Below are 18,864 nucleotides of genomic sequence, written 5' to 3'. Positions count from 1 at the left end.
CTGCCCCCTGGTGTTGCAACCTTAGGCACAATAAAGGCTGTCCCAGAATGATTTTCTTGTGGACTTAGCATTAGTAAAGCAGGATGACCCGGGGCTGTAGAAGAAGCCACAGGTTAGTGGCAGTGACCATGATGGTAATGTAAACATGTCAGCAGGAATGGAGATTTAAGAGACACTTGTGCCTCTCCTTTTGGCAATCACACTGTTGAAACAATGGTCCCCAAGGAGTTGGAATTTTCCCAGGAATCTCATGGTGGGAGAAGGAAAAAGCTAAAACCCCAGTACCAGTGAGAGGTTAAAAGTCTGCCAAGAAAAGATTTTAACACAGCTCTAACACCTTGTCAGAAGACTTTGCAGGGGGACAGTAGAGCTGATAATGAGGAGTCAGTGATGGACAGGTCCACATCTTGGCCAGTACTGCTCTACCAACTATGCTTCCTCCTTCTTTCCTTCCTTCTTTCCTTCCTTCCTTCCTTCCTTCCTTCCTTCCTTCCTTCCTTCCTTCCTTCCTCCCTTCCTCTCTCCCTCTCTCCCTCCCTCCTTCCTTCCTTTCTTCCTTCTTTCCCTTTTTCCCCTCCCTCTCTCTCTCCCTCCCTCCTTTCTAAATATTTGTATATGTGTATGGGTATTATGCCTGTGTGTGTGTGTGTGTATGTGTGTGTGTGTGTGTGTGTGTGTGTGTAGTACCTACAAAAGCCGGAAGAAGGCATCAGATCTCTCGGAACTGGAGTCCCAGACTTTCATGAGCCTCCAAGTGGGTGCTGGGAATTGAACCCTCATCCTTCGAAGGGCAGCCCCAGAGCCATCTCTTGCTATCTATTTAAACCTAAACCTCATATTAGGATATCAAAGATGGACTTGGGAGGTCACTGGACAGACATCTTTTTTATTTTCTTCTAATGTTGTTGCACTGAATAAATCTCCCTTCTTGGCTCTTCACTGTTAGTTGCCTGTTGAACTGACATATTTGGAGTGGGTAGGTGAGCTTGGCTTGATAGAGTTGCCAAGGCCCAGGCTCTGACTCTAAGGACAACAGTAGCAACAATAATAAGGAGGGGGCAGCTGATGCTCTAAGAGCAGTTGGAAGAGCAACAATAGCCAGAAGGGGCGGTAGCAGCAGCAGCAGCAGCTACAAGAGATGACAATGGACAAGGAAAGCAAAGGAGCGAGAAAGCTGAGGGTACAGGAAAAGGCCTTTAGTTACTGAAAGAAACTCAGTGAGCTACAACCCTGAAGGACCAAGATATCCTTCACCTGAGAACCATAACACCACCAGTCTCAAGGGCTAACACATTAAGGCTGAAGGCCCTAGTGCCTGAAGCCTGTTTAAGACCACAATATAAGCGAGTGGTGCCTGGCTGTGCGAGCTACTGTTTACAACTGTAGCTCTCTGTGAAACCAAGGATTACACTAGCTGCTAAACATGTACATGGTCGTAGTGGTGAGTGGGATAGGGGATTTGTTGTTAGTTAACGTTCAGAGCAATAAGCCTTCAACTTGAGTGCCTTCACTTTTTAAAGCCTACAGCTTTCAGCCCCTACCTTTTGGGTTTTTTTTTTTTTTAAATATAAAGTCTTTAGGTCTGCCAGTCCAGTCACTAGGTCATGAGCACTCAAGGGCTCATAACTGCCAACCTTGGAATAACATCTCATGTGCCCATAGCTTCTATTTGGAAAGAGCAAACTGGCCCTAGCCACTTCATTGGTAATACTTTTAAATATTCATAGAATAATTTTTGCTATTCGGTGGGAAACCTCTGGTTTTCACCATGACATCTAGGCGACGTAGATTTATGCATAATATCTTTCCTCTTCCACTTTGCTGCTGTTAAAATGAAGGTGTCAGATATAATATTAAGGGAAAGCATTGCTACGGCCTCTCCAAGTTACCCCGTTTGCCTGGCTCTTGAGACTCAGAATCTCTGTAAGGTGCCAAGAGGAATCCTCGTAAGAACATCAGATCTTGTGTTGTTGCGCAGAACTGAAACAGACAGAGCCTTAATGAATTCTTTCATGCTTCATGGAACACATTTCAGAGCTTCTGGCTGTGTTGTTTTAGATTGCAGGGATGGAGAGTGGTTGTGAAATGCCTATTTGGTTATGCTACATAAGAAGACCAGCCAAGCATTAAATACGGGCATCTGGAGGATCTGGAAACACTAGCAGGCTTGTTAGCCAAACGCTGACACACAGCAGATATATTCTTACGGATTTATGGGCTCTATTAGGACCGAGACCTGCAAATGAGACTTTCAATTACTATTCCCTGCGGATGACAACTCTCGGGGACGATTATCTTTGAAAGGGGAAACTCATTCTTGCAAACCTTTCTAAAGCTTCTTCTGTGAGGCGGACAAATGCTTTCTTAATAAAGTGACACAGTCCTGATGCCAGGCAGATACTGAATGGTCTCTGCCTGGAAGCTTGGCCTCTACAAATTGATGTGATAGTCACAATGAAAGTTACATGAGGCTGGATGGCACAGTCTTTCAGATCTGCCACTGCTCGTGATAACAGTTAACCTGTGGCCACTGTTCATATAACAGTTGACCTGTATGTAGCCAAGGCACATTAGGCACATAGGCCATCCAGTTTCTTATCTCCGGGGTGTAAACAAAATATCTGATGGAAAATATCTAATATAGCCTTCAAAAGCATGCCTCCAGCGTAGTGGTTCTCAACCTGTGGGTTGTGACCCCTCTGGGGTTGCATATAAGATATTTCCATTACAATTCATAACAGCAGCAAAATTACAGTTATAAAGTAACAACAGAATAATGTTATGGTTGCGGGAGTCACCACAATATGAGGAATTGTAATTAAAGGTCTTAGCCTTAGGAAAGTTGAGAACCAGTGCCCAAGTGCCTTCCTGCAGGTAGACTCTGCTTCCTAAACTTTCCAGGACTTTCCAAACTTGTGTTAGCAGCTGGGGGTGAAGTTGCCTTTACTGAGACAAGCTGCCCAAGAGAAGATCTGAGAGGAAAGGTTTATTTTGGCTCCTGGTTGCAGAGGGTACAGCCCATGGTTGCTTGGTTCCATCTACTTGGACAGAAAGAATATCACGGCAGAAGGCGTGTACAACATGGAAGGGAAGTTTTTAGCTCCCTTTCTCCAAGGACATGCCTCCAACGACTTACTTGTTCCAGTAGGAGCTATTTTTCAATGTTTCCCAAAGTGTCAAAATCATACCACTGTCTAGGGGTCCGGAATTCATCCCACGAGTTTGTGGAACATTTCCTACTTACACAGTGATATGAGGGGTGGTTGCTACCAGTGTTGTACTCCTTATAATCACGTGATGGGAGGGTATGGTGGGTCTCACAGGTCTTCTCTACTGAGGTTAGCCTGTGACGTAACCGAGAAACTTATAGGAGTCGATAATTTGATTTTACGGCTTCTTCCTCTAAGAACGAAGGAACATGGGGAGAAACAACGGAGATAGAAGCACTGATAGAGGCCAGGTATGCTGACACACACCTCTTTGATTCAAGCACTATTGAGGCAGAAACAGGCAGATCTCTGAGTTCAAGACTAGCTTGATTTGCATTGTGAGTTTGAGCCTGGCTGGGGTAATGTAGTAAGAGCTTGTCTCAGACACCAAATCAAAATAAAACACTCAAACAAAAGAAGATAAAAAGAAAGGCAACATATTTCTCTCATTTAAATTTTTAAAATTTCTTAGTGAGGGGGACAGAAAGATGAGTCAGTGTACTTGTTCTTCCAGAGATTGCAGGTTCAATTCCCAGCAAACTTACGATGGTTCACAACCACCCATCCATCACTCTATTTCCAGGGGACCCAATGCCCTCTGCTGACCTCTGTGTACGCCAAGCATACACATAGTGCACATGAGTAAAATACACATACACATAAAATAAATAAATATAAAACGTAATAAATAAAGTAACATTTTAGCAAAATTTCTATCTTGAAATATGGTCTAAACATTTAATAGAGATATAAAGTGAGGTGTAGAAGGCAAACTATTATATAAAACTCCAGTAGAAATGGAATACCACTTGCTTTTCAGTTTCTGTATAATAGAAAAAAGCATTTTGCACGAATATTGATTCATTAAAGGGTTATAGACCATGGCATTTGCAATCCTCTTACACCTTTTCCTTGCCTAACATTGCCACAGAGCTCAGAAGCAACAAATTTACACAATTCTTTAGCCAAGTGGCTAAAAATACAGCCTTCACAAGATGGGCACTCAAGTCTTTTTTTTTAAGATTGGAAAGGAGTTTAGTGCTTAAGCTTCTGAAAATAGGGGTGAAAAATTTTAATGTTTGTAATTTTGTATCTAAGGTAAGATACTGAGACATAGATTGAAGGGTGCTCTCTACACTGTTGTGTTAAAACACAACATTGACCTGTTTACTTTCAATTCTCCTTAGGGGTCACTGGTGTAATCGTTCACACCCCCATGTCTATAATGTGATGATACCCTCCGTGAAAGAAGCAAGACACAAGAGGGCACATCTTCAACATCTATTTATATAAAAAAGTCTTGGAGAGGTAAAACCACAGAGAAGGCAGCTGATTAGCAGTTGCCAAGGGCCGAGAGGGGCAGGGAATGAATGCTGAAGGTCCATTTAATTAGCATAGGTTCTTCTTTTATGATGCAGAGCAAAATATTCGAAACTAGATGGAGGCGATGATCAGACAATATTGTGAATGTAACCAGTGCTGTTACTTAGCAAATTTCAGAGTGGCTGTATTGCGAATTTTACAGCTCAGAGCAGAAGGAAGACAGAGCTGTCGAGGAGAGGAGGGAGAGAGAAGAGGGGGAGAAAGAGAAAGAGAATAATAATGAGAATTTGGGTTTCTTTAAAAACCCAGTTATGTTGTGTGAATACAATTTTGTTTTAATCCCAGGCGTGGGACATGGGGCTGCTTCAGACTGTCCACAGTAGTTGACTATTTGTCTTGTGCTCTGGTAGGGGCAGGATTTTGCCAGCTCGAGAGAGTTTATATTTAGAATTCTGGGGAGTCTTTAGAAGATATATTATGCCAGAGCCAGGGCCGGGGTGGAGAGAGAGGGGGGAGGGAGCTAGCAGTGGCTATTGCCCACTACTGCTGACCGTCCCTCCTGCTGTTGCTGGTTGGTTTTTATGGTTGATGATTGGAAATGTCCTGATGATGAAGATCGGGCTTGCCCAAGAAGCTTGATGACTCTAATCAACACAATGTAGTCTAAAGAGATATACTTTTCCTTTCCTATCTAACCTTCTTTCTTGCCTACCTAATGTTGGGATGGAGAGAAAAGGGTAGAAGGAAAAGAAACCAAAAAAGTAGTGAGGTGGTTTGAAATATGCTTGGCCCAGGAAGTGGCACTATTAGGATGTGTGCCCTTGTTGGAGGAAGTGTGTCACTGTAGGGGATGGGCTTTGAGACCCTTCTCTTAGGTGTTGGGAAGTCACTCTTCTGGCTGCCTTTGGAACAAGATGTAGAACTCTTAGCTCCTTCTGCAGCACCATGCCTGTCTAGATGCTACCATGCTTCTTGTCATGATGATAATGGACTGAAACTCACCAATAAGTCAGACCCAATTAAATAAGAGTTGCCTCAGTCATGGAGTCTCTTTACAGTGTGGAAACCCTAATTAAGTCAGAAGTTGGTATCAGAAGTGGGGTATTTCTGTGATAGGCTTGATCGTGCTTGTTTAGAGCAATATGGGTTTTGGGACTTTGGGTTTGGAAAGGGGTAGAATGCTTTATGAGGGGGTGGCTTACACGTTCAGAGGTTCAGTTCATTATCATTACGGCAGAAAACATAGCAATGCCAGGCCGATATGATGCTGGAGAATCTGAGAGTTCTACCTCTTGTTCTGAAGGCATTTAGGAGAAGACCTGGCTTCCAGGCAGCTAGGAGGAGGGTCTCAAAGCTCATCTCTACAGTGATACACTTCGGCCAACACGGCCACACCTACTCTAACAAAAACATACCTCTTTATAGTGCTGCTCCCTGGGCCAAGCATATGGTTATAGAACAAGATCTATTCAGGAAGATAGATCTGGAATGAAGAAAACCTTGAATTCCTATCAGGAGCTTTGTGCTTGAATTCTGACTTTCTCACTGATGGAGGCATAAAAGGGAAGAAACATGGTATTTCCAGGTCTAATTGTAAAAGTCTAAGTTGGAGTCAAATGCCAGCTTTATATAACCTCAGCAAAAAGAGAGGTGTATGTGTTTATGAAAACACACTGTGGGCCTGGAGGGCACAGAGTTGATGTAGCACACATCATTGAACAAAGGAAACATGCTAGAGGTGAGTTTTTTAAGAGAGTAAAGAAAAGGACATTTAGTTCTTGATGTAGTTAAAAATTACTAAAATGGGGGCTGGGGTGATGGTTTAGTTAGGTACGAGTAAAGTTTGTGGTGCAAACATGGCACACATAACTAGCATGAACAAAAACCTGAGCACGGAGCATAGAGCTGTGATCCAATTTGTGGGGAGGTGGAGACAGGCTGTTACTGGAGCTTGCTGTCCAGTCAGGCTAACTGAATTAATTGGTGGGTCACAGCTTCAGTAAGAATCTAACTAAAAAAATAGAGAGCAACCAAAGAAGACACCTACATTGGCCTCTTGCTTCCTCCATGTGTGCACCTACACACACACACACACAAAAGTACTATTGCGGAGCAGTGGTGGCATACATTTTTAATCCCAGCAGAGGCAGGTGGAGCTCTGTGAGTTCAAGGTCAGCCTGGTCTACAGAGCAAGTTCCAGGATAGACAGGGATAAACAGAGATACCTTGTCTCAAAAAAACCAAACCAACAAACAACAACAAAAACAACAAAAACAAAACAAAAACAAAACCGACCAACCAAACAAACAAAAAACCCAAAATACAAACCAACCCAAAAAACTGTTAAAATATGAGTCAACTTGAAATAGTAATTTATCATAGATAAGCGTTATAACAGTTTTCAGAATGTAAACACTGAGGAATTGGTTAGCCCAGTAGGTAGCGCACTATCTGTGATCAAGAAACCTGGAAGTTTGGCAGAGTCAGCATGCTGCACATCCATCTCCCAGGGACAAGAACCTGGGGATATTGTGCTTCCTTACCCCTTCCTACAGCCAGAGTCCTGAGATGCTTAGCACCTGAGTTCTATGTGACCTCCTGGGATCAGCAATCACCAGATCACACCAGTTGCTAACTCCCTCACCCTGAAATCTTCATTTCTACATTCCACTCTTCTGTGGAATCAACCTCCACAAAGAGTTCTCAGATTATGCAAGAATTCTCATGCATAATCTGCTTTCATGAGAACCCAGGCTAAGACATCACCAGCTACTGCCTTTGGCTAAGACCCTTTTAGTCTTAGGAAATCCTGTTGGATTTACCTACAAAATAAACCTTGGATTCCGTCTTCCTTCCTTCCTTTCTCCCTTCCTTCTTTCCTTTCTCACCCTCCCTCCACTGGTACAAGCCATCACTATCTCTTACTTGACTGACAAGCTCATCAGTCAAGGAAATCCTAACAAAATGTAAGTCAGATCTTGCATGTTTTTGAGGGGTGGAGTTTGTTTATCAAAATAAATAAACATCTTAACTCATTTGGAAAGTATGTATGTATGTATGTATGTATGTATGTATGTATGTATGTATGTATGAATGTGTTTGCATGTGTGTGAGCATACATACACATATCATAATACTCTATAGGTTATGCACAATGACCTACAGAGCTCAGCACGATGTGTCCCCAGGACTCTTACTCCCTCTCCTTCAGCCACATGGCTTCTTCTGTTTCTCTTTGTGACCTGTACATTTTGCTTCATCGCAACCCTCACTCGAGAATCTTTGCACTTCTTCATGATTTCATTCCCCTGGATATGAACCTAGCTCTCTCTTTCCCCCATTTAATTAGTTTAGGACTTTATTGGAGTGTCACTTTTTCAATGAGGCCCTTCTGACTTGGACTGAATACCCGAGCCCCTTCAATAAATTCACTGGGTTGAAACTGGAGCCTCCAGTGTTTTGAGGAAGCAAGGACTTTGGGTTGTAATTAGGTCATGAAGGTGAAGCCTTTTCTTTTGTGACTGACTCAGTTCCTTTAAAATAAGAAACAAGACCAATGAGTTCAGCTTTCTACCACCTGCAGTTCCAAGAAGGAAAATAACCATTTGCAAACCAAGGATGGGCTAGCAGGCATTGGTTCTGATGGTTTGGAGGCGACTTTCAGCATTCCTATTGCCTCTTCCAGTCTCTGAATCTCTCCTCCGATGTGCACTTTCCTCACCTGCCATTCTTTGTATTTTACTCTGCCCTACCCTGCCCATTTGAGATGTTTTTCTTGTTTAATGTAAGTTTAAGGTCATTTAGTATGTATCACTGATGTCAGACTAGTACTAATGTAAATATTTACTAAAGAAACAAGAGGAGGAGAAGGAGGAAGGGAAAGAGAAGGGGACTTGAATGGGAGGAAGAGGGATGCAATCGGCTACAATAAAATACTGTTTATTTAGTCAGGGTCATGATGGCACATGACTTTAAGGCTGGTGGATCTCTGTGAGTTTGAGGCCAGCCTGGTCTACAGAGGGACTTTTAGGACAGTCAAGGCTACACAGAAAAACCCTGTCTCTAGAAACAAACAAACAAAACAAAACCCCTGTTTATTTTAAAGGTAGAATTTCTGGTTTTTTTTTTCAACTCTACAGACTGTGTTCATAAACCCAGAAGCACTCGAGGTGGGTGTTGAGATGAGAACAGCACAGCCAGAGTCCATTACGGTTTCCCTCTCAGAAGGCTCCCTAGTTCATCTGTTGTTTAAATCCTATATGCAAAGGCCTTCCTCCAAACTGGCCTTCTAGATTCTCAGTTTACAAAATGACTGAAGTAACAGGATACAAAGCGACAGCACCTCTGTGTAGAAAAAACTGTTTCGATCTTCTCCAGGGAGTTGAATATTTCTCACCCCTAAAATGAGTAAAATTAACCTAATGCCTGAAAAACATAAGCCCAAATCGTAATGTACTACATAATTGGAGAGACCACATCTACTGAAAGAGAAAGCTGGACCCTAGGGAGAGTTTTTCAGGTGCAAAGGTAATGTGAGAGATTTGTTTTGAGAAAATGAAGAATATTTGAGTTTCTGATGTATCCTCATGAGAAAGTGTTTTCTTTAAGACTGTAGTAGTAAAATCCAGGAGAGTTGTACACAGGGTGTATTTAAAGGGCACCTTAAAAATCGTAGAAGCCTGCTTTACAACTTAATAAGAATGCTGTTTTGAAATGTTCTGGAGTTCTTCAGAAGCCATACAGCTAAGTCTGACATTTCTTTAATGGTACACTTTAAAATCCAACCTATAGTTTTGAACAAATGAGACTATTTGCTGATTCTTAGAATTTTTCTGTTATTTTTAAACCATAGTAATGAAAGTCCAAGAGTGACTAATCAGAGCTGTTTCAGTAAATGTGGGGATACGTGTTAAGGATACCTTGTTATACTTAATTTAACTTATTTAAGACACACTCTGTCAGTCTCTCTCTCTCTCCCTCTCTCTCTCTCTCTCTCTCTCTCTCTCTCTCTCTCTCTCTCTGTGTGTGTGTGTGTGTGCATGTGTGTGCAAGTGTGGGTGCAGCCATCTGTGTAAATGCAGGTGCCATGACTCTCATTTGTTATGTGGAAATCAGCAGATTCCAAGTTCCAGATTCCAGGGATAGAGTTCAGGCTACCTGGTTGGCTGGCAAGTGCCTTAACTTGGAGGGTAATCTTGCCAGTTCAGTGTTAAGAATTTAATAAGAGTTACAGTGCATCAGACACATGCAAAAAATGTATCATTAGATCATGGATTTAAAAGACTGAGGGCTTTTAAAGAAAGGGGTGATGAAGGTAATAACCACAGTCATAATGTGTTCAGAAGGGAAAGCATCATATCCTAAGGTCAGGCCGTTTTGTTTATTTCTAAAAGCATGTGTTTTGTGTTCTTTAAAATAAAATAGGTCGAGTCATAGTAGGCACCAAATGTATGCTTATTGCCCCAGAAAAACGACAGATTATTCCAATGTGCAGTTCCTCAACTTCTTGGCATGTCAAAGATATCTTTGAGAAATGTAAGAAATTTGTTGATTTTTGTGCATATAAAATTTCATACAATCCCAGGTTCCCGGCAGCATGGAAAACCTGTGTGTGTAGGACACATCTGAACTTCTTGAGTCATAAGCTTGAGTTTGAAGTGTAAACGACACACCTGTGCGACCAGAAAAGAGCAATCAAGTAGGTTGATTCACAGAAGCCCTTTCTCAGCTTTGACAGGGAAACAAAGTATTTCGATGACAAATTGTCCAATAACATTCACACTAGAGCAGTTTGTTTAATGATGTATTCTTAGCATTGCGGATCAGCTTTCTTTGTGTTTACTGCTTGGTTAGAAGTGATATCAGAAAATAGAATTACTCTTTGATCTAGCCAGTGCTTGTTTGCAGAAATGGAAATAACAAAAAACTGTGGATTCTGGCCTCTGAGCACATAGCCCCTGGCTTCTCATGCACATACAAAGGCGCATACACCTGTGTACATACATGTGCTCACAAGCACACATGCGCATTTACACATGAACTTTCATACACACATAAAAAGAACCCAGCTACAACAGACAGCTTCAGTGAGGCCTGCCACTCATCATCTCGGAATCCTGGTGTATGTGCACATGTGTGCGTGGGTACAAGTACACATCCACATGCATGCTGAAGCCAGAGGAGGATGCTCTATGACGCTACTGGGTTGTGGTATGACTCTATCACTGCCTTCTTACTACGTCACCGTCCTCCCTCAGTGCCTGGCATTCTAGACATTCAAGTCACCTCTTTGAGCCAAGTTCTGGGATAATTAAGTAGAGTTATGGAAACATACAGGTTCAGGGGCATCCCAGAAACTGAATGACACCACATAACACGCGTGTACTTGTGTGGTGGGAAAAAAGTAAAAAAAAAATTAAAAAGAGAAAAGCCAGAGTTGACCAAGAAATGTCCCACTTGTGTCGGCTGTTCCTGAAGATCCTCTATATCTTGGGTGTCTACTTTCTCCATTCTCAGAGGACTTCGGTTTTAGTTAGGGTTTTAGTGCTTCGAGGAGTCACCATGACCAATGCAAGTCTTATAAAGAAAAACATGTAACTGGGGTTTGCTTACACTTTTAGAAGTTCAGTCCATTATCATCAAGGTGGGGAGCAAGGCATCATACAGGCAGACTTAGTGCTGGAGCAGCCAAGAGTTCTACATCTTGATCCAAAGGCAGCACAAGGAAAAGACTATGTTCCTCAGTCAGCCAGGAGGAGACAGACTCCACACTGGGCAGAGCCTGAGCACAGGAGATCTCAAAGCCACCTACACAGTGACACACTTCCTCCAATAAGCCCACAACTCCTCCAATAAGGCCACATCTCCTAACAGTGCCACTCCCTATGAGCCAAGCATTCGAATACATGAATCTGGGGGGCCAAACCTATTCAAACCACCACCATGCTCTATCAGAGAGTTGTGAGCCACTATGTGGAATTGAACCTGGGTCCTTTGGAAGCACAGCCAGTGCTGCTGGGAGGCAGTAACGAAACCAGCAGTTGTAGGACGTGGATATTCAAAGTATCTTGAACATGGTTTTACTAAATATCAAACAACGGCAGGCAGTAAAAGGGTAGAAACCCATTAGCTGTCACTTCAACATCTGAAAGTAAAAAACTAAAGCCTTCAACAGCCAGAGAAGCAGCCTTGGTGGAGGCATCGTAGACCATGACCCACCCTACAATCTTGTTTGTGTATACTGTAGATTTAAGCCTTATCTGTCTTGTTTCTTAGTCATTACCTATTATGTAGCGTGCCCAAACCTTCCATCTCTCCAACAGCATGAGCTTTCCTAAATAAATTCATTTCAATTAAAGAAACGCACCTATTTAAGCATACCGAGTGGCAAAAAGCACAAATGGAACCCTATCACCAAAGCCTGAAAGGGGGGCTCAATTGTTTGGTTTAGAAAACGCAGAGTCACCAACTAAACCCTTAGTTGTAGCATGCAAGCAGTTGAAACCTGAATCGGAAAAATCTCAACAGTGTTTCAGAACACGCATCCACATTGAAGACAAACCCTTTGCAGCCCTGAAGCTCAGGACCCGAGACAATGTAGGATGACGGTGGGTACAGGTGGTCATTGCTGCCACCGTGAATATGATGGGGAGAGTGCCAGGTGTCCTGCCTATCCTGCGCTGGGCAAAAGGACAAGGCAAAGTGAGTCAGCGTACAAACACAGACTGCCATCCTCTTATGCAGAGGCAACATATTGCAATCTTCTGAGCAACACCTGGCAACCTTCTGAGTAGAGGAGACCAATGGCCCAGCTTGGTATGCTTCGTTTGGGGGTAATATTATCTATAGTTATGTGCCAAAATGTTGTCGTTTTGCTCTTTACTTTTTAAAGAATCCTACAGAGACATACATTTTTATTCATTTACATATTGGGAGGTGTGCTATGGTACTCGTGTGGAGGTCAGAGGACAGCTTGTGAAATTCAGTTCTCTTTTTCCACCATACAGATTCCAGGGATCAAACTCAGCTTGCTGTGCTGTGGGGCGGGCTCTTTTTGACCCACTAAGCCATCTCATTGGCTTTTTTGTGCCCAAATATTTAATCACATCCTCTTGCTTCATCTAGGTTTCCTAGTGTAATTCTCCAGTGAGAACTCTCAGGTCCCCTTCATATCAAAGATGGTTAAATGGTCCAAATGAGGAGTAGGGATAGCAGCTCCCTCAAACCCCACCACAGCCTCTGTTGTAACAAGGATCACTGTGCCTCTCTGAAGAGGCAAGTTAAGGAAAAGACCCTGAGCTACATTGTAACTGTCTCCTTCCCATGCCTAAGACCAAGGACCAGTTGTATCAGCAGTGTAGAGAGAGGGGATCTGCTTCACTCTCGCTACCATAGCACAGGGGTAGATCATGCTAAGGAAGAAATACCCTCGACATGTTAGCAACATATTAGATAGCCACACCAAGCCATCCTGATGGATGCTACAAAGTGAGGCAAACACAAGGTTTTGTGTTATGAACCAGAGGGCTCTTCAAAGATTCTAAATGAGGACAGGGTGGAGGGTGGCAGAACACTGCCTGGACACGACATGGCTGTGAGCCAATAGAAGTCATGACCGCTTGCACATGACCTGAATAAGATCGAACCCTCCAGCATCCCGCCATGAAATGGGTAAGGGCTCACAACACCCCCACCCCTACCTGAGGATTTATAGGAGGTTGACGGTTCCTTGGATTCTTGGGGAGGGAGAGACTTTTTTTTTAATGTGGTTTCATCACCAGAAAGTGCTTAGGCTCCTATAACCCCTTCACTTATGCTCCTGTGAGCAACCTAGTTAAACCCGTTGGGACACACACATGTAGGAAAGCAGTTCAGAATAGAGGGAAGGTCAGACAGAATGGGACGGGAGCCCTCCCGCTTCCCTTGAAACCCTTCTTTGTCCTGACAAGTCCAAGGGTACATTTCTAACGAGCCCCTGAAACTTTTTGTTTTCGTTTTTAAAAGACAGAGTCTGTCTACACAGCCCTGGCTACCGTGGAACTCAACTGTGTTGACCAAGCTGGCCTGGAGAACTCACAGAAATTCACTTGCCTCTGCTTCTGGACTGCTGGGATCAAAGTCTAGAGCCGCTACACCATCTCTGATTAAGCTTTTAATAATTATTTGATAAGTCAAATGGCCAAGGTAATCTCTCACCTAGGGATGCTTACAGGGGAGTTGGGGGAGAAGAGCAATTGTATTTTCTAAGTTTTAAAAGTTAATTCTTAAGCTGATTTATGTCTTATTACCTGAAATGAAACTAAATTCCAACGGGCACTTGTTGCTGGCACAATGCGGTCAGAATAGTAACTCTTCAGAAAGCACAACTCCATACTCTGGTTTCTCTTCAGATCGTAGAAAGCACAACTCCCACTGGTATCTTGTACCAAAGTTTTGTTAGGGATTTTGCTCCCCTGTGTCAGCGACACAGGCGACCTTCCCACGTATGAGCAATTAAATTTGTGCAGGGACTAAACAGACATCCGCGCGCGCCCCACCACACACCACGAATTTCTCCTGGGGGGGGGGGGTCTTGGCCTTGGCTACTCACAGAGTCTGGGTGCTGGGCGGTAGGCTGGGGATTCGGTGGAGTTCCTTGCAGGTGACTCTGAAGTCGTCCTCCTGGTGGCATTCGCAGGGTGGAGAAGTACACCCTCTGCCCCACAGGCTCCTGGGCAGGGCGAGCAGCAGAGTGAGCTGGAGCAGGGACCCTGGCCTCATTTTCCAAGGGACCTCCAGTGCTACTTCATCGTTGCGCGCTGTCACCACATTCTCAGTGCCCTGCTTCTGACGCTGAAAGAGACCGGGATGCCGGAGGGAAAGGGAGGAAGGAGGAGGGCTCCAAGGGGCTGTGACCTCATCGCTGGAGAGCACGCTGGAGAGGGGGAAGGAGAGGCTCTCAAGTGCTCCGCTTGCCTAGGCAACTCTCCATCCAAACAAGCCCGTTTGCGGCTTGCCATCAGTATCGCAGCTCCTTCCGTTCCGAGGCACCCAGCCTCGGTCCCCATGCCGTCCCCTCCCTGCCAACCATTAGTTCTTTCTAAAGTCTAGACACGCCTTCCTCTCCCCTGGTCTCCGAACTCGTGAAGCCACATTTCCTGACTGAGCAGCCTTTACCGGTGGTGCGGACCCGGGACCCACCCAAATGGTCTCTGTCTAATGTCAGCACGGAGGGGACTGTTGTGAGACACTCCAATATCCCGAGGAACTTCGGTTTCTCCAGGTTAAAAATCGCCGGAGCAGACAACACAACAGGAGACAGCTTAGAGTGCAGCTAAAGAGGGATGTGACGCTCCGGGCAGATCCTTTATGCTGCCTAGCTGGAGCAGCTGGGGTCCGCCACGCAACTCCCTGGAGGCGCCACTAAACCCCTATCTGGAGATGCTGGTCTCACCGAACACAGCAGCTCGGTGAAGTCAGGCGCTGGGCTCTGGGGCCATCTGCTGTGGATAACTGGGAACTGCGCATGTAGGTTCCCTCGCCTGCATGGTTAACAGTCTGGTTTTACATAGGGAGGGGATCTGCTTAGAGGTCTAGACATTGGTTTCATTCTCATCCGTCCTCTCCAGAAATTCAGAGTGAAGAGAGCACTTAAGTGGCACGTTGTTCTCAACTCAACAAGAATATTCATTACAAATGTAAACTAGATCGTGTCCATTTATACTTCTTGAAAGTTCTACTTCTTGAAAGTATAACTGCTTGCTAATTCCTCTAAGAACAAAAAGAATATTTTACTGATATGCTACACCGTTTCTTTTACATGTAACTCTAGAACAGGAGGGAAAGGCTATGTATGGTTCTGGGCATCAAAAGAAACATGAAGAGAGAAGGCTTTAAACATACAGAATGGGTTAGACTGGAGGTTAAGGGCAGGTAAATATTAAGATTTATTGAACTGTACCTTTAAGACACATGCATCCCAGTGTTTATAGAAACTTTATTAAAAGCCACCCCAAGGTGTAAAGAACCCCACACGTTCTTCAAGAAGACTGTGAATGCACAAACAGCATTCCATAGAAAATGAATCGAGCCCTAGTTTACACGACGTGTACACATCTAGAACATGAAGGAGAGGCACGAGAAACTAAATTCATAGGATTATGTACTTATATGTGATCACTCATATACACACGACCTTATATTGCATTCTCAGGGACAGTAAAACTAGGGCTGGGGATAGGGCTCAGTTGGTAGATTGCTTGCCTAACATGCTCAAGGTTCAAATCCAGCAGACCCTAAACTTGGGGTGGTGAGGATACTTCTGGAATACCAGCTGTGGGAATCAGAGGCAGGAGGATCAAGAGATACATAGAGAGTTCTAGACCGTGTGGGCTCTATGAGGCTCCAAAGGACTGAAATTCTGAAAAGAAGGATGACTACCAAAAGACACCTGGAGATTTTTCTGGAAAATGAGATTGTTCTGAGAATTCCCTCTGCCGGACCCATGGTGATTTGTAAGTGTGGAGAGTTAAATAGAGCTTGCATTTTGAATATTCAGCCCCTCTTAAATCCATGGACAAACACACTTTGACTTCTCTAAATGTATTCTTGCATTAACTTTACTGAGATTCTATTTGGATTTTGCATAGATGTGCCTAAGGAGAAGTGGCCGGGTACTCTTTTCCTTTTGTATGTTTTATCCTCAGTAATTGATTCTTTCATCACAGAGGGAATTGGGAGATTATTTTCTCCTTCCTACATTTCTATTAGGGTTTTTACAGAATTGTTCTTATCTGCTAGAATTTACCAGTGAAACCATTTGAGCACTGAGTTTTCAGCACTCGTTGACCTTGTAAAAATAAATGTAATGTTACTCAGGTTCTTTCATTCTCTTCGAGGCAGTTTGGGTAGTTTTTATGTTATAACAGATTTGTTATCCATTCCTGAACCAATTGCCACAAAGTTGTTTACAGTATCTCTCTATACATACACGCAAACATGCACAATCTGTTCTAACATGGACTCTTTCATACCCAACATTGCCATTTTTGTATCTTCATTCTGTTTTTCTCATTGGCATAGTTAGACATTTGCTAATTTCATTATAATTCTCAAAGCAGTGTGTTTTCAGTTCATGGATTCACTATAGAATCTATGAGTTTCCATATTCTAGTTCACAGATACTGGCTCGTCAACTGGGACTGCCATTGTATAGGTCTCGTTTAGGTGACCTTGCTGAGATTTCCTGGGTTCAGCTTCCCTGTAATATGTAGAAGACACTATGTCTCAGAGGACTTCCTGGTTCTCTGGTGCCTACAATATTTCCACCTCCCTCTCTCACAGTGTCCTCTAAGCTTTATGTGTGGGGGTTCTATTGTAGATGCATCATTTGGGGGTTGGGTACCCAATGGTAGCTCTCTGCATTTTGATCAACTGTGGCTTTCTATATGTTATCCACATGCTACACAAAGATGCTTCTTTGAAGAGGAGCATGTTGCCTTAGTCAATTTCCCTGTTGCTGTTCTAAAATAACCTGGGGAAAATAACTTGATGGAGAAAAGGTTTATTCTTATTTTTGTTTGTTTGTTTGTTTTTGTTTTGTTTTTACACTGCAGATTTTATTCCTGTCCTGGTCCACCCTCCAACTGGTCCATATCCTATATCTCCGCCCTCCACCCCATCTCCACGAGGATGTCCCCACCCCACCTACCCCACCAGGCCTCTGAACTCCCTGTGGCCTCCAGTCTCTTGAGGGTTAGGTGAATCTTCTCTGACTGAACCCAGACCCTGGGAGTCCTCTGCTGTATATGTGTTGGGGGTCTCATCTCAGCTGGTGTACTCTGCCTGGTTGGTGATCCAGTGCCTGAGAGATCTCAGGGGTCCAGTTTAATTGAGACTTGTTGTTGTAAAATTATATTAAAAGGTTTTCTTTTACCCCCTCTTAGATCTGGCACCGCAGTGCCCCAAGATATCTAGTAGATGTCTTGCCAGAAACACACATCCCAACTCTGTGGCAGCCCAGTGTCTCTGCCGCCACATGCTCTCCCAAAGACAAATCGCCACAAGGAAGAACACACAACCCAATAACCTCTAACCCAATTGATAAGACATAATTGCCCACCTAAACACACAAAGCCCTGTACACATCCACCCCTTAAGAATATTCATAATAACCTGTAAGTGTTCAGCATGGAATGATAACATCAGACTCCATGTTCTCTAGGCGGCTTCCTGTTCCAGCCTCCTCCTCTTCCCTCAAACTTTTCTCCCACCCATCCTTCCTTCTTGTCCAATGACAGGCCTCGTTCTATCTTTTTGCCTCACCTGTATGACATCATCCTACAGAGACTGCTGGCTTCTTACAAGGCATCCTCCTCCTCAGATTCTTCCAGCTTTTCACTAATTCAACCAGAAGGGAGCAGCTTCTGTTCATTGGTTGTGTGCAAATATCTGCATGTGACTCTTTCAGCTGCTTGTTGGGTCTTTTGGAGGGCAGTCATGATAGGTCCCTTTTTGTAAGCACTCCATAGCCTCAGTAATAGTGTCAGGTCTTGGGGCCTCCCCTTGAGCTGGATCACACTTGGGCCTGTTGCTGGACCTTCTTTTCCTCAGGCTCTTCTCCATTACCACACTGAGGATGATATTTTCTAGTTTCATCTATTTGCACTCCATTGTGTAAATGTATCACATTTTCTATATCCATTCTTCTGTTGAAAGACATCTGGTTCTTTTCAGCTTCTGGCTATTATAAATAAGGCTGCGATGAACATAGTGGAGCATGTGTCCTTGTTATATGTTGGAGCAACTTTTGGGTATATGCCCAAGAGAGGTATAGCTGGGTTCTCAGGTACTGCAATGTCCAATTTTCTGAGGAACCTCCAGACTGATTTCCAGAGTACTTGTACCAGCTTGCAATCCCACCAGCAATGGAGGAGTGTTCCTCTTTCTCCACATCCTCACCAACATCTGCTGTCACCTGAATTTTTGATCTCAGCCATTCTGACTGGTGTGAGGTGGAATCTCAGGGTCATTTTGATTTGCATTTTCCTGATGATTAAGGATGTTCAACATTTCTTTAGATGCTTCTTGGCCATTTGATATACCTCGGTTCAGAATTCTTTGTTTAACTCTGGACTCCATTTTTTTTCAGTTCTTTGTAAATATTAGATATTAGCCCTCCATTGGATGTAGGATTGGTAAAGATCTTTTCCAAATCTGTTGGTTGCCATTTTGTTCTATTGACAGTGTCCTTTGCTGTATAAAAGTTTTGCAATTTTATGAGGTCTCATATGCCTATTCTTGATCTTAGAACATAATTCATTGGTGTTCTGTTCAGGAAATTTCCCCTGTGCCT

The 18,864-nt window shown here is 43.6% G+C and overlaps 1 protein-coding gene across 4 annotated transcripts in view; it reads right to left on the bottom strand.

Moving 5' to 3' along the window:
• Tshr (thyroid stimulating hormone receptor) overlaps positions 1 to 14,362 on the bottom strand; it is a 133,076-nt gene extending 118,714 nt beyond the window's left edge. For 3 of the 4 annotated variants that reach the window (XM_087552319.1, XM_087552321.1, XM_087552318.1), the window contains exon 1: positions 14,122 to 14,362. Coding sequence is in view for 2 of the 4 variants with exons in the window: in XM_087552318.1 (XP_087408444.1) it covers positions 14,122 to 14,291 (170 nt within the window). In the remaining 2 variants the exon portion in view is untranslated. 4 annotated transcript variants of the gene reach the window in all.
• Positions 14,363 to 18,864: the final 4,502 nt, after the last annotated feature.

Source organism: Rattus norvegicus, chromosome 6, assembly GCF_021556685.1.
Source record: "Rattus norvegicus strain SHRSP/BbbUtx chromosome 6, alternate assembly SHRSP_T2T, whole genome shotgun sequence".
NCBI lineage: Eukaryota > Metazoa > Chordata > Mammalia > Rodentia > Muridae > Rattus > Rattus norvegicus.
The sequence above is the reverse complement of the archived record's forward strand: the minus strand, read 5'-3'. Positions and strand labels throughout refer to the sequence as shown.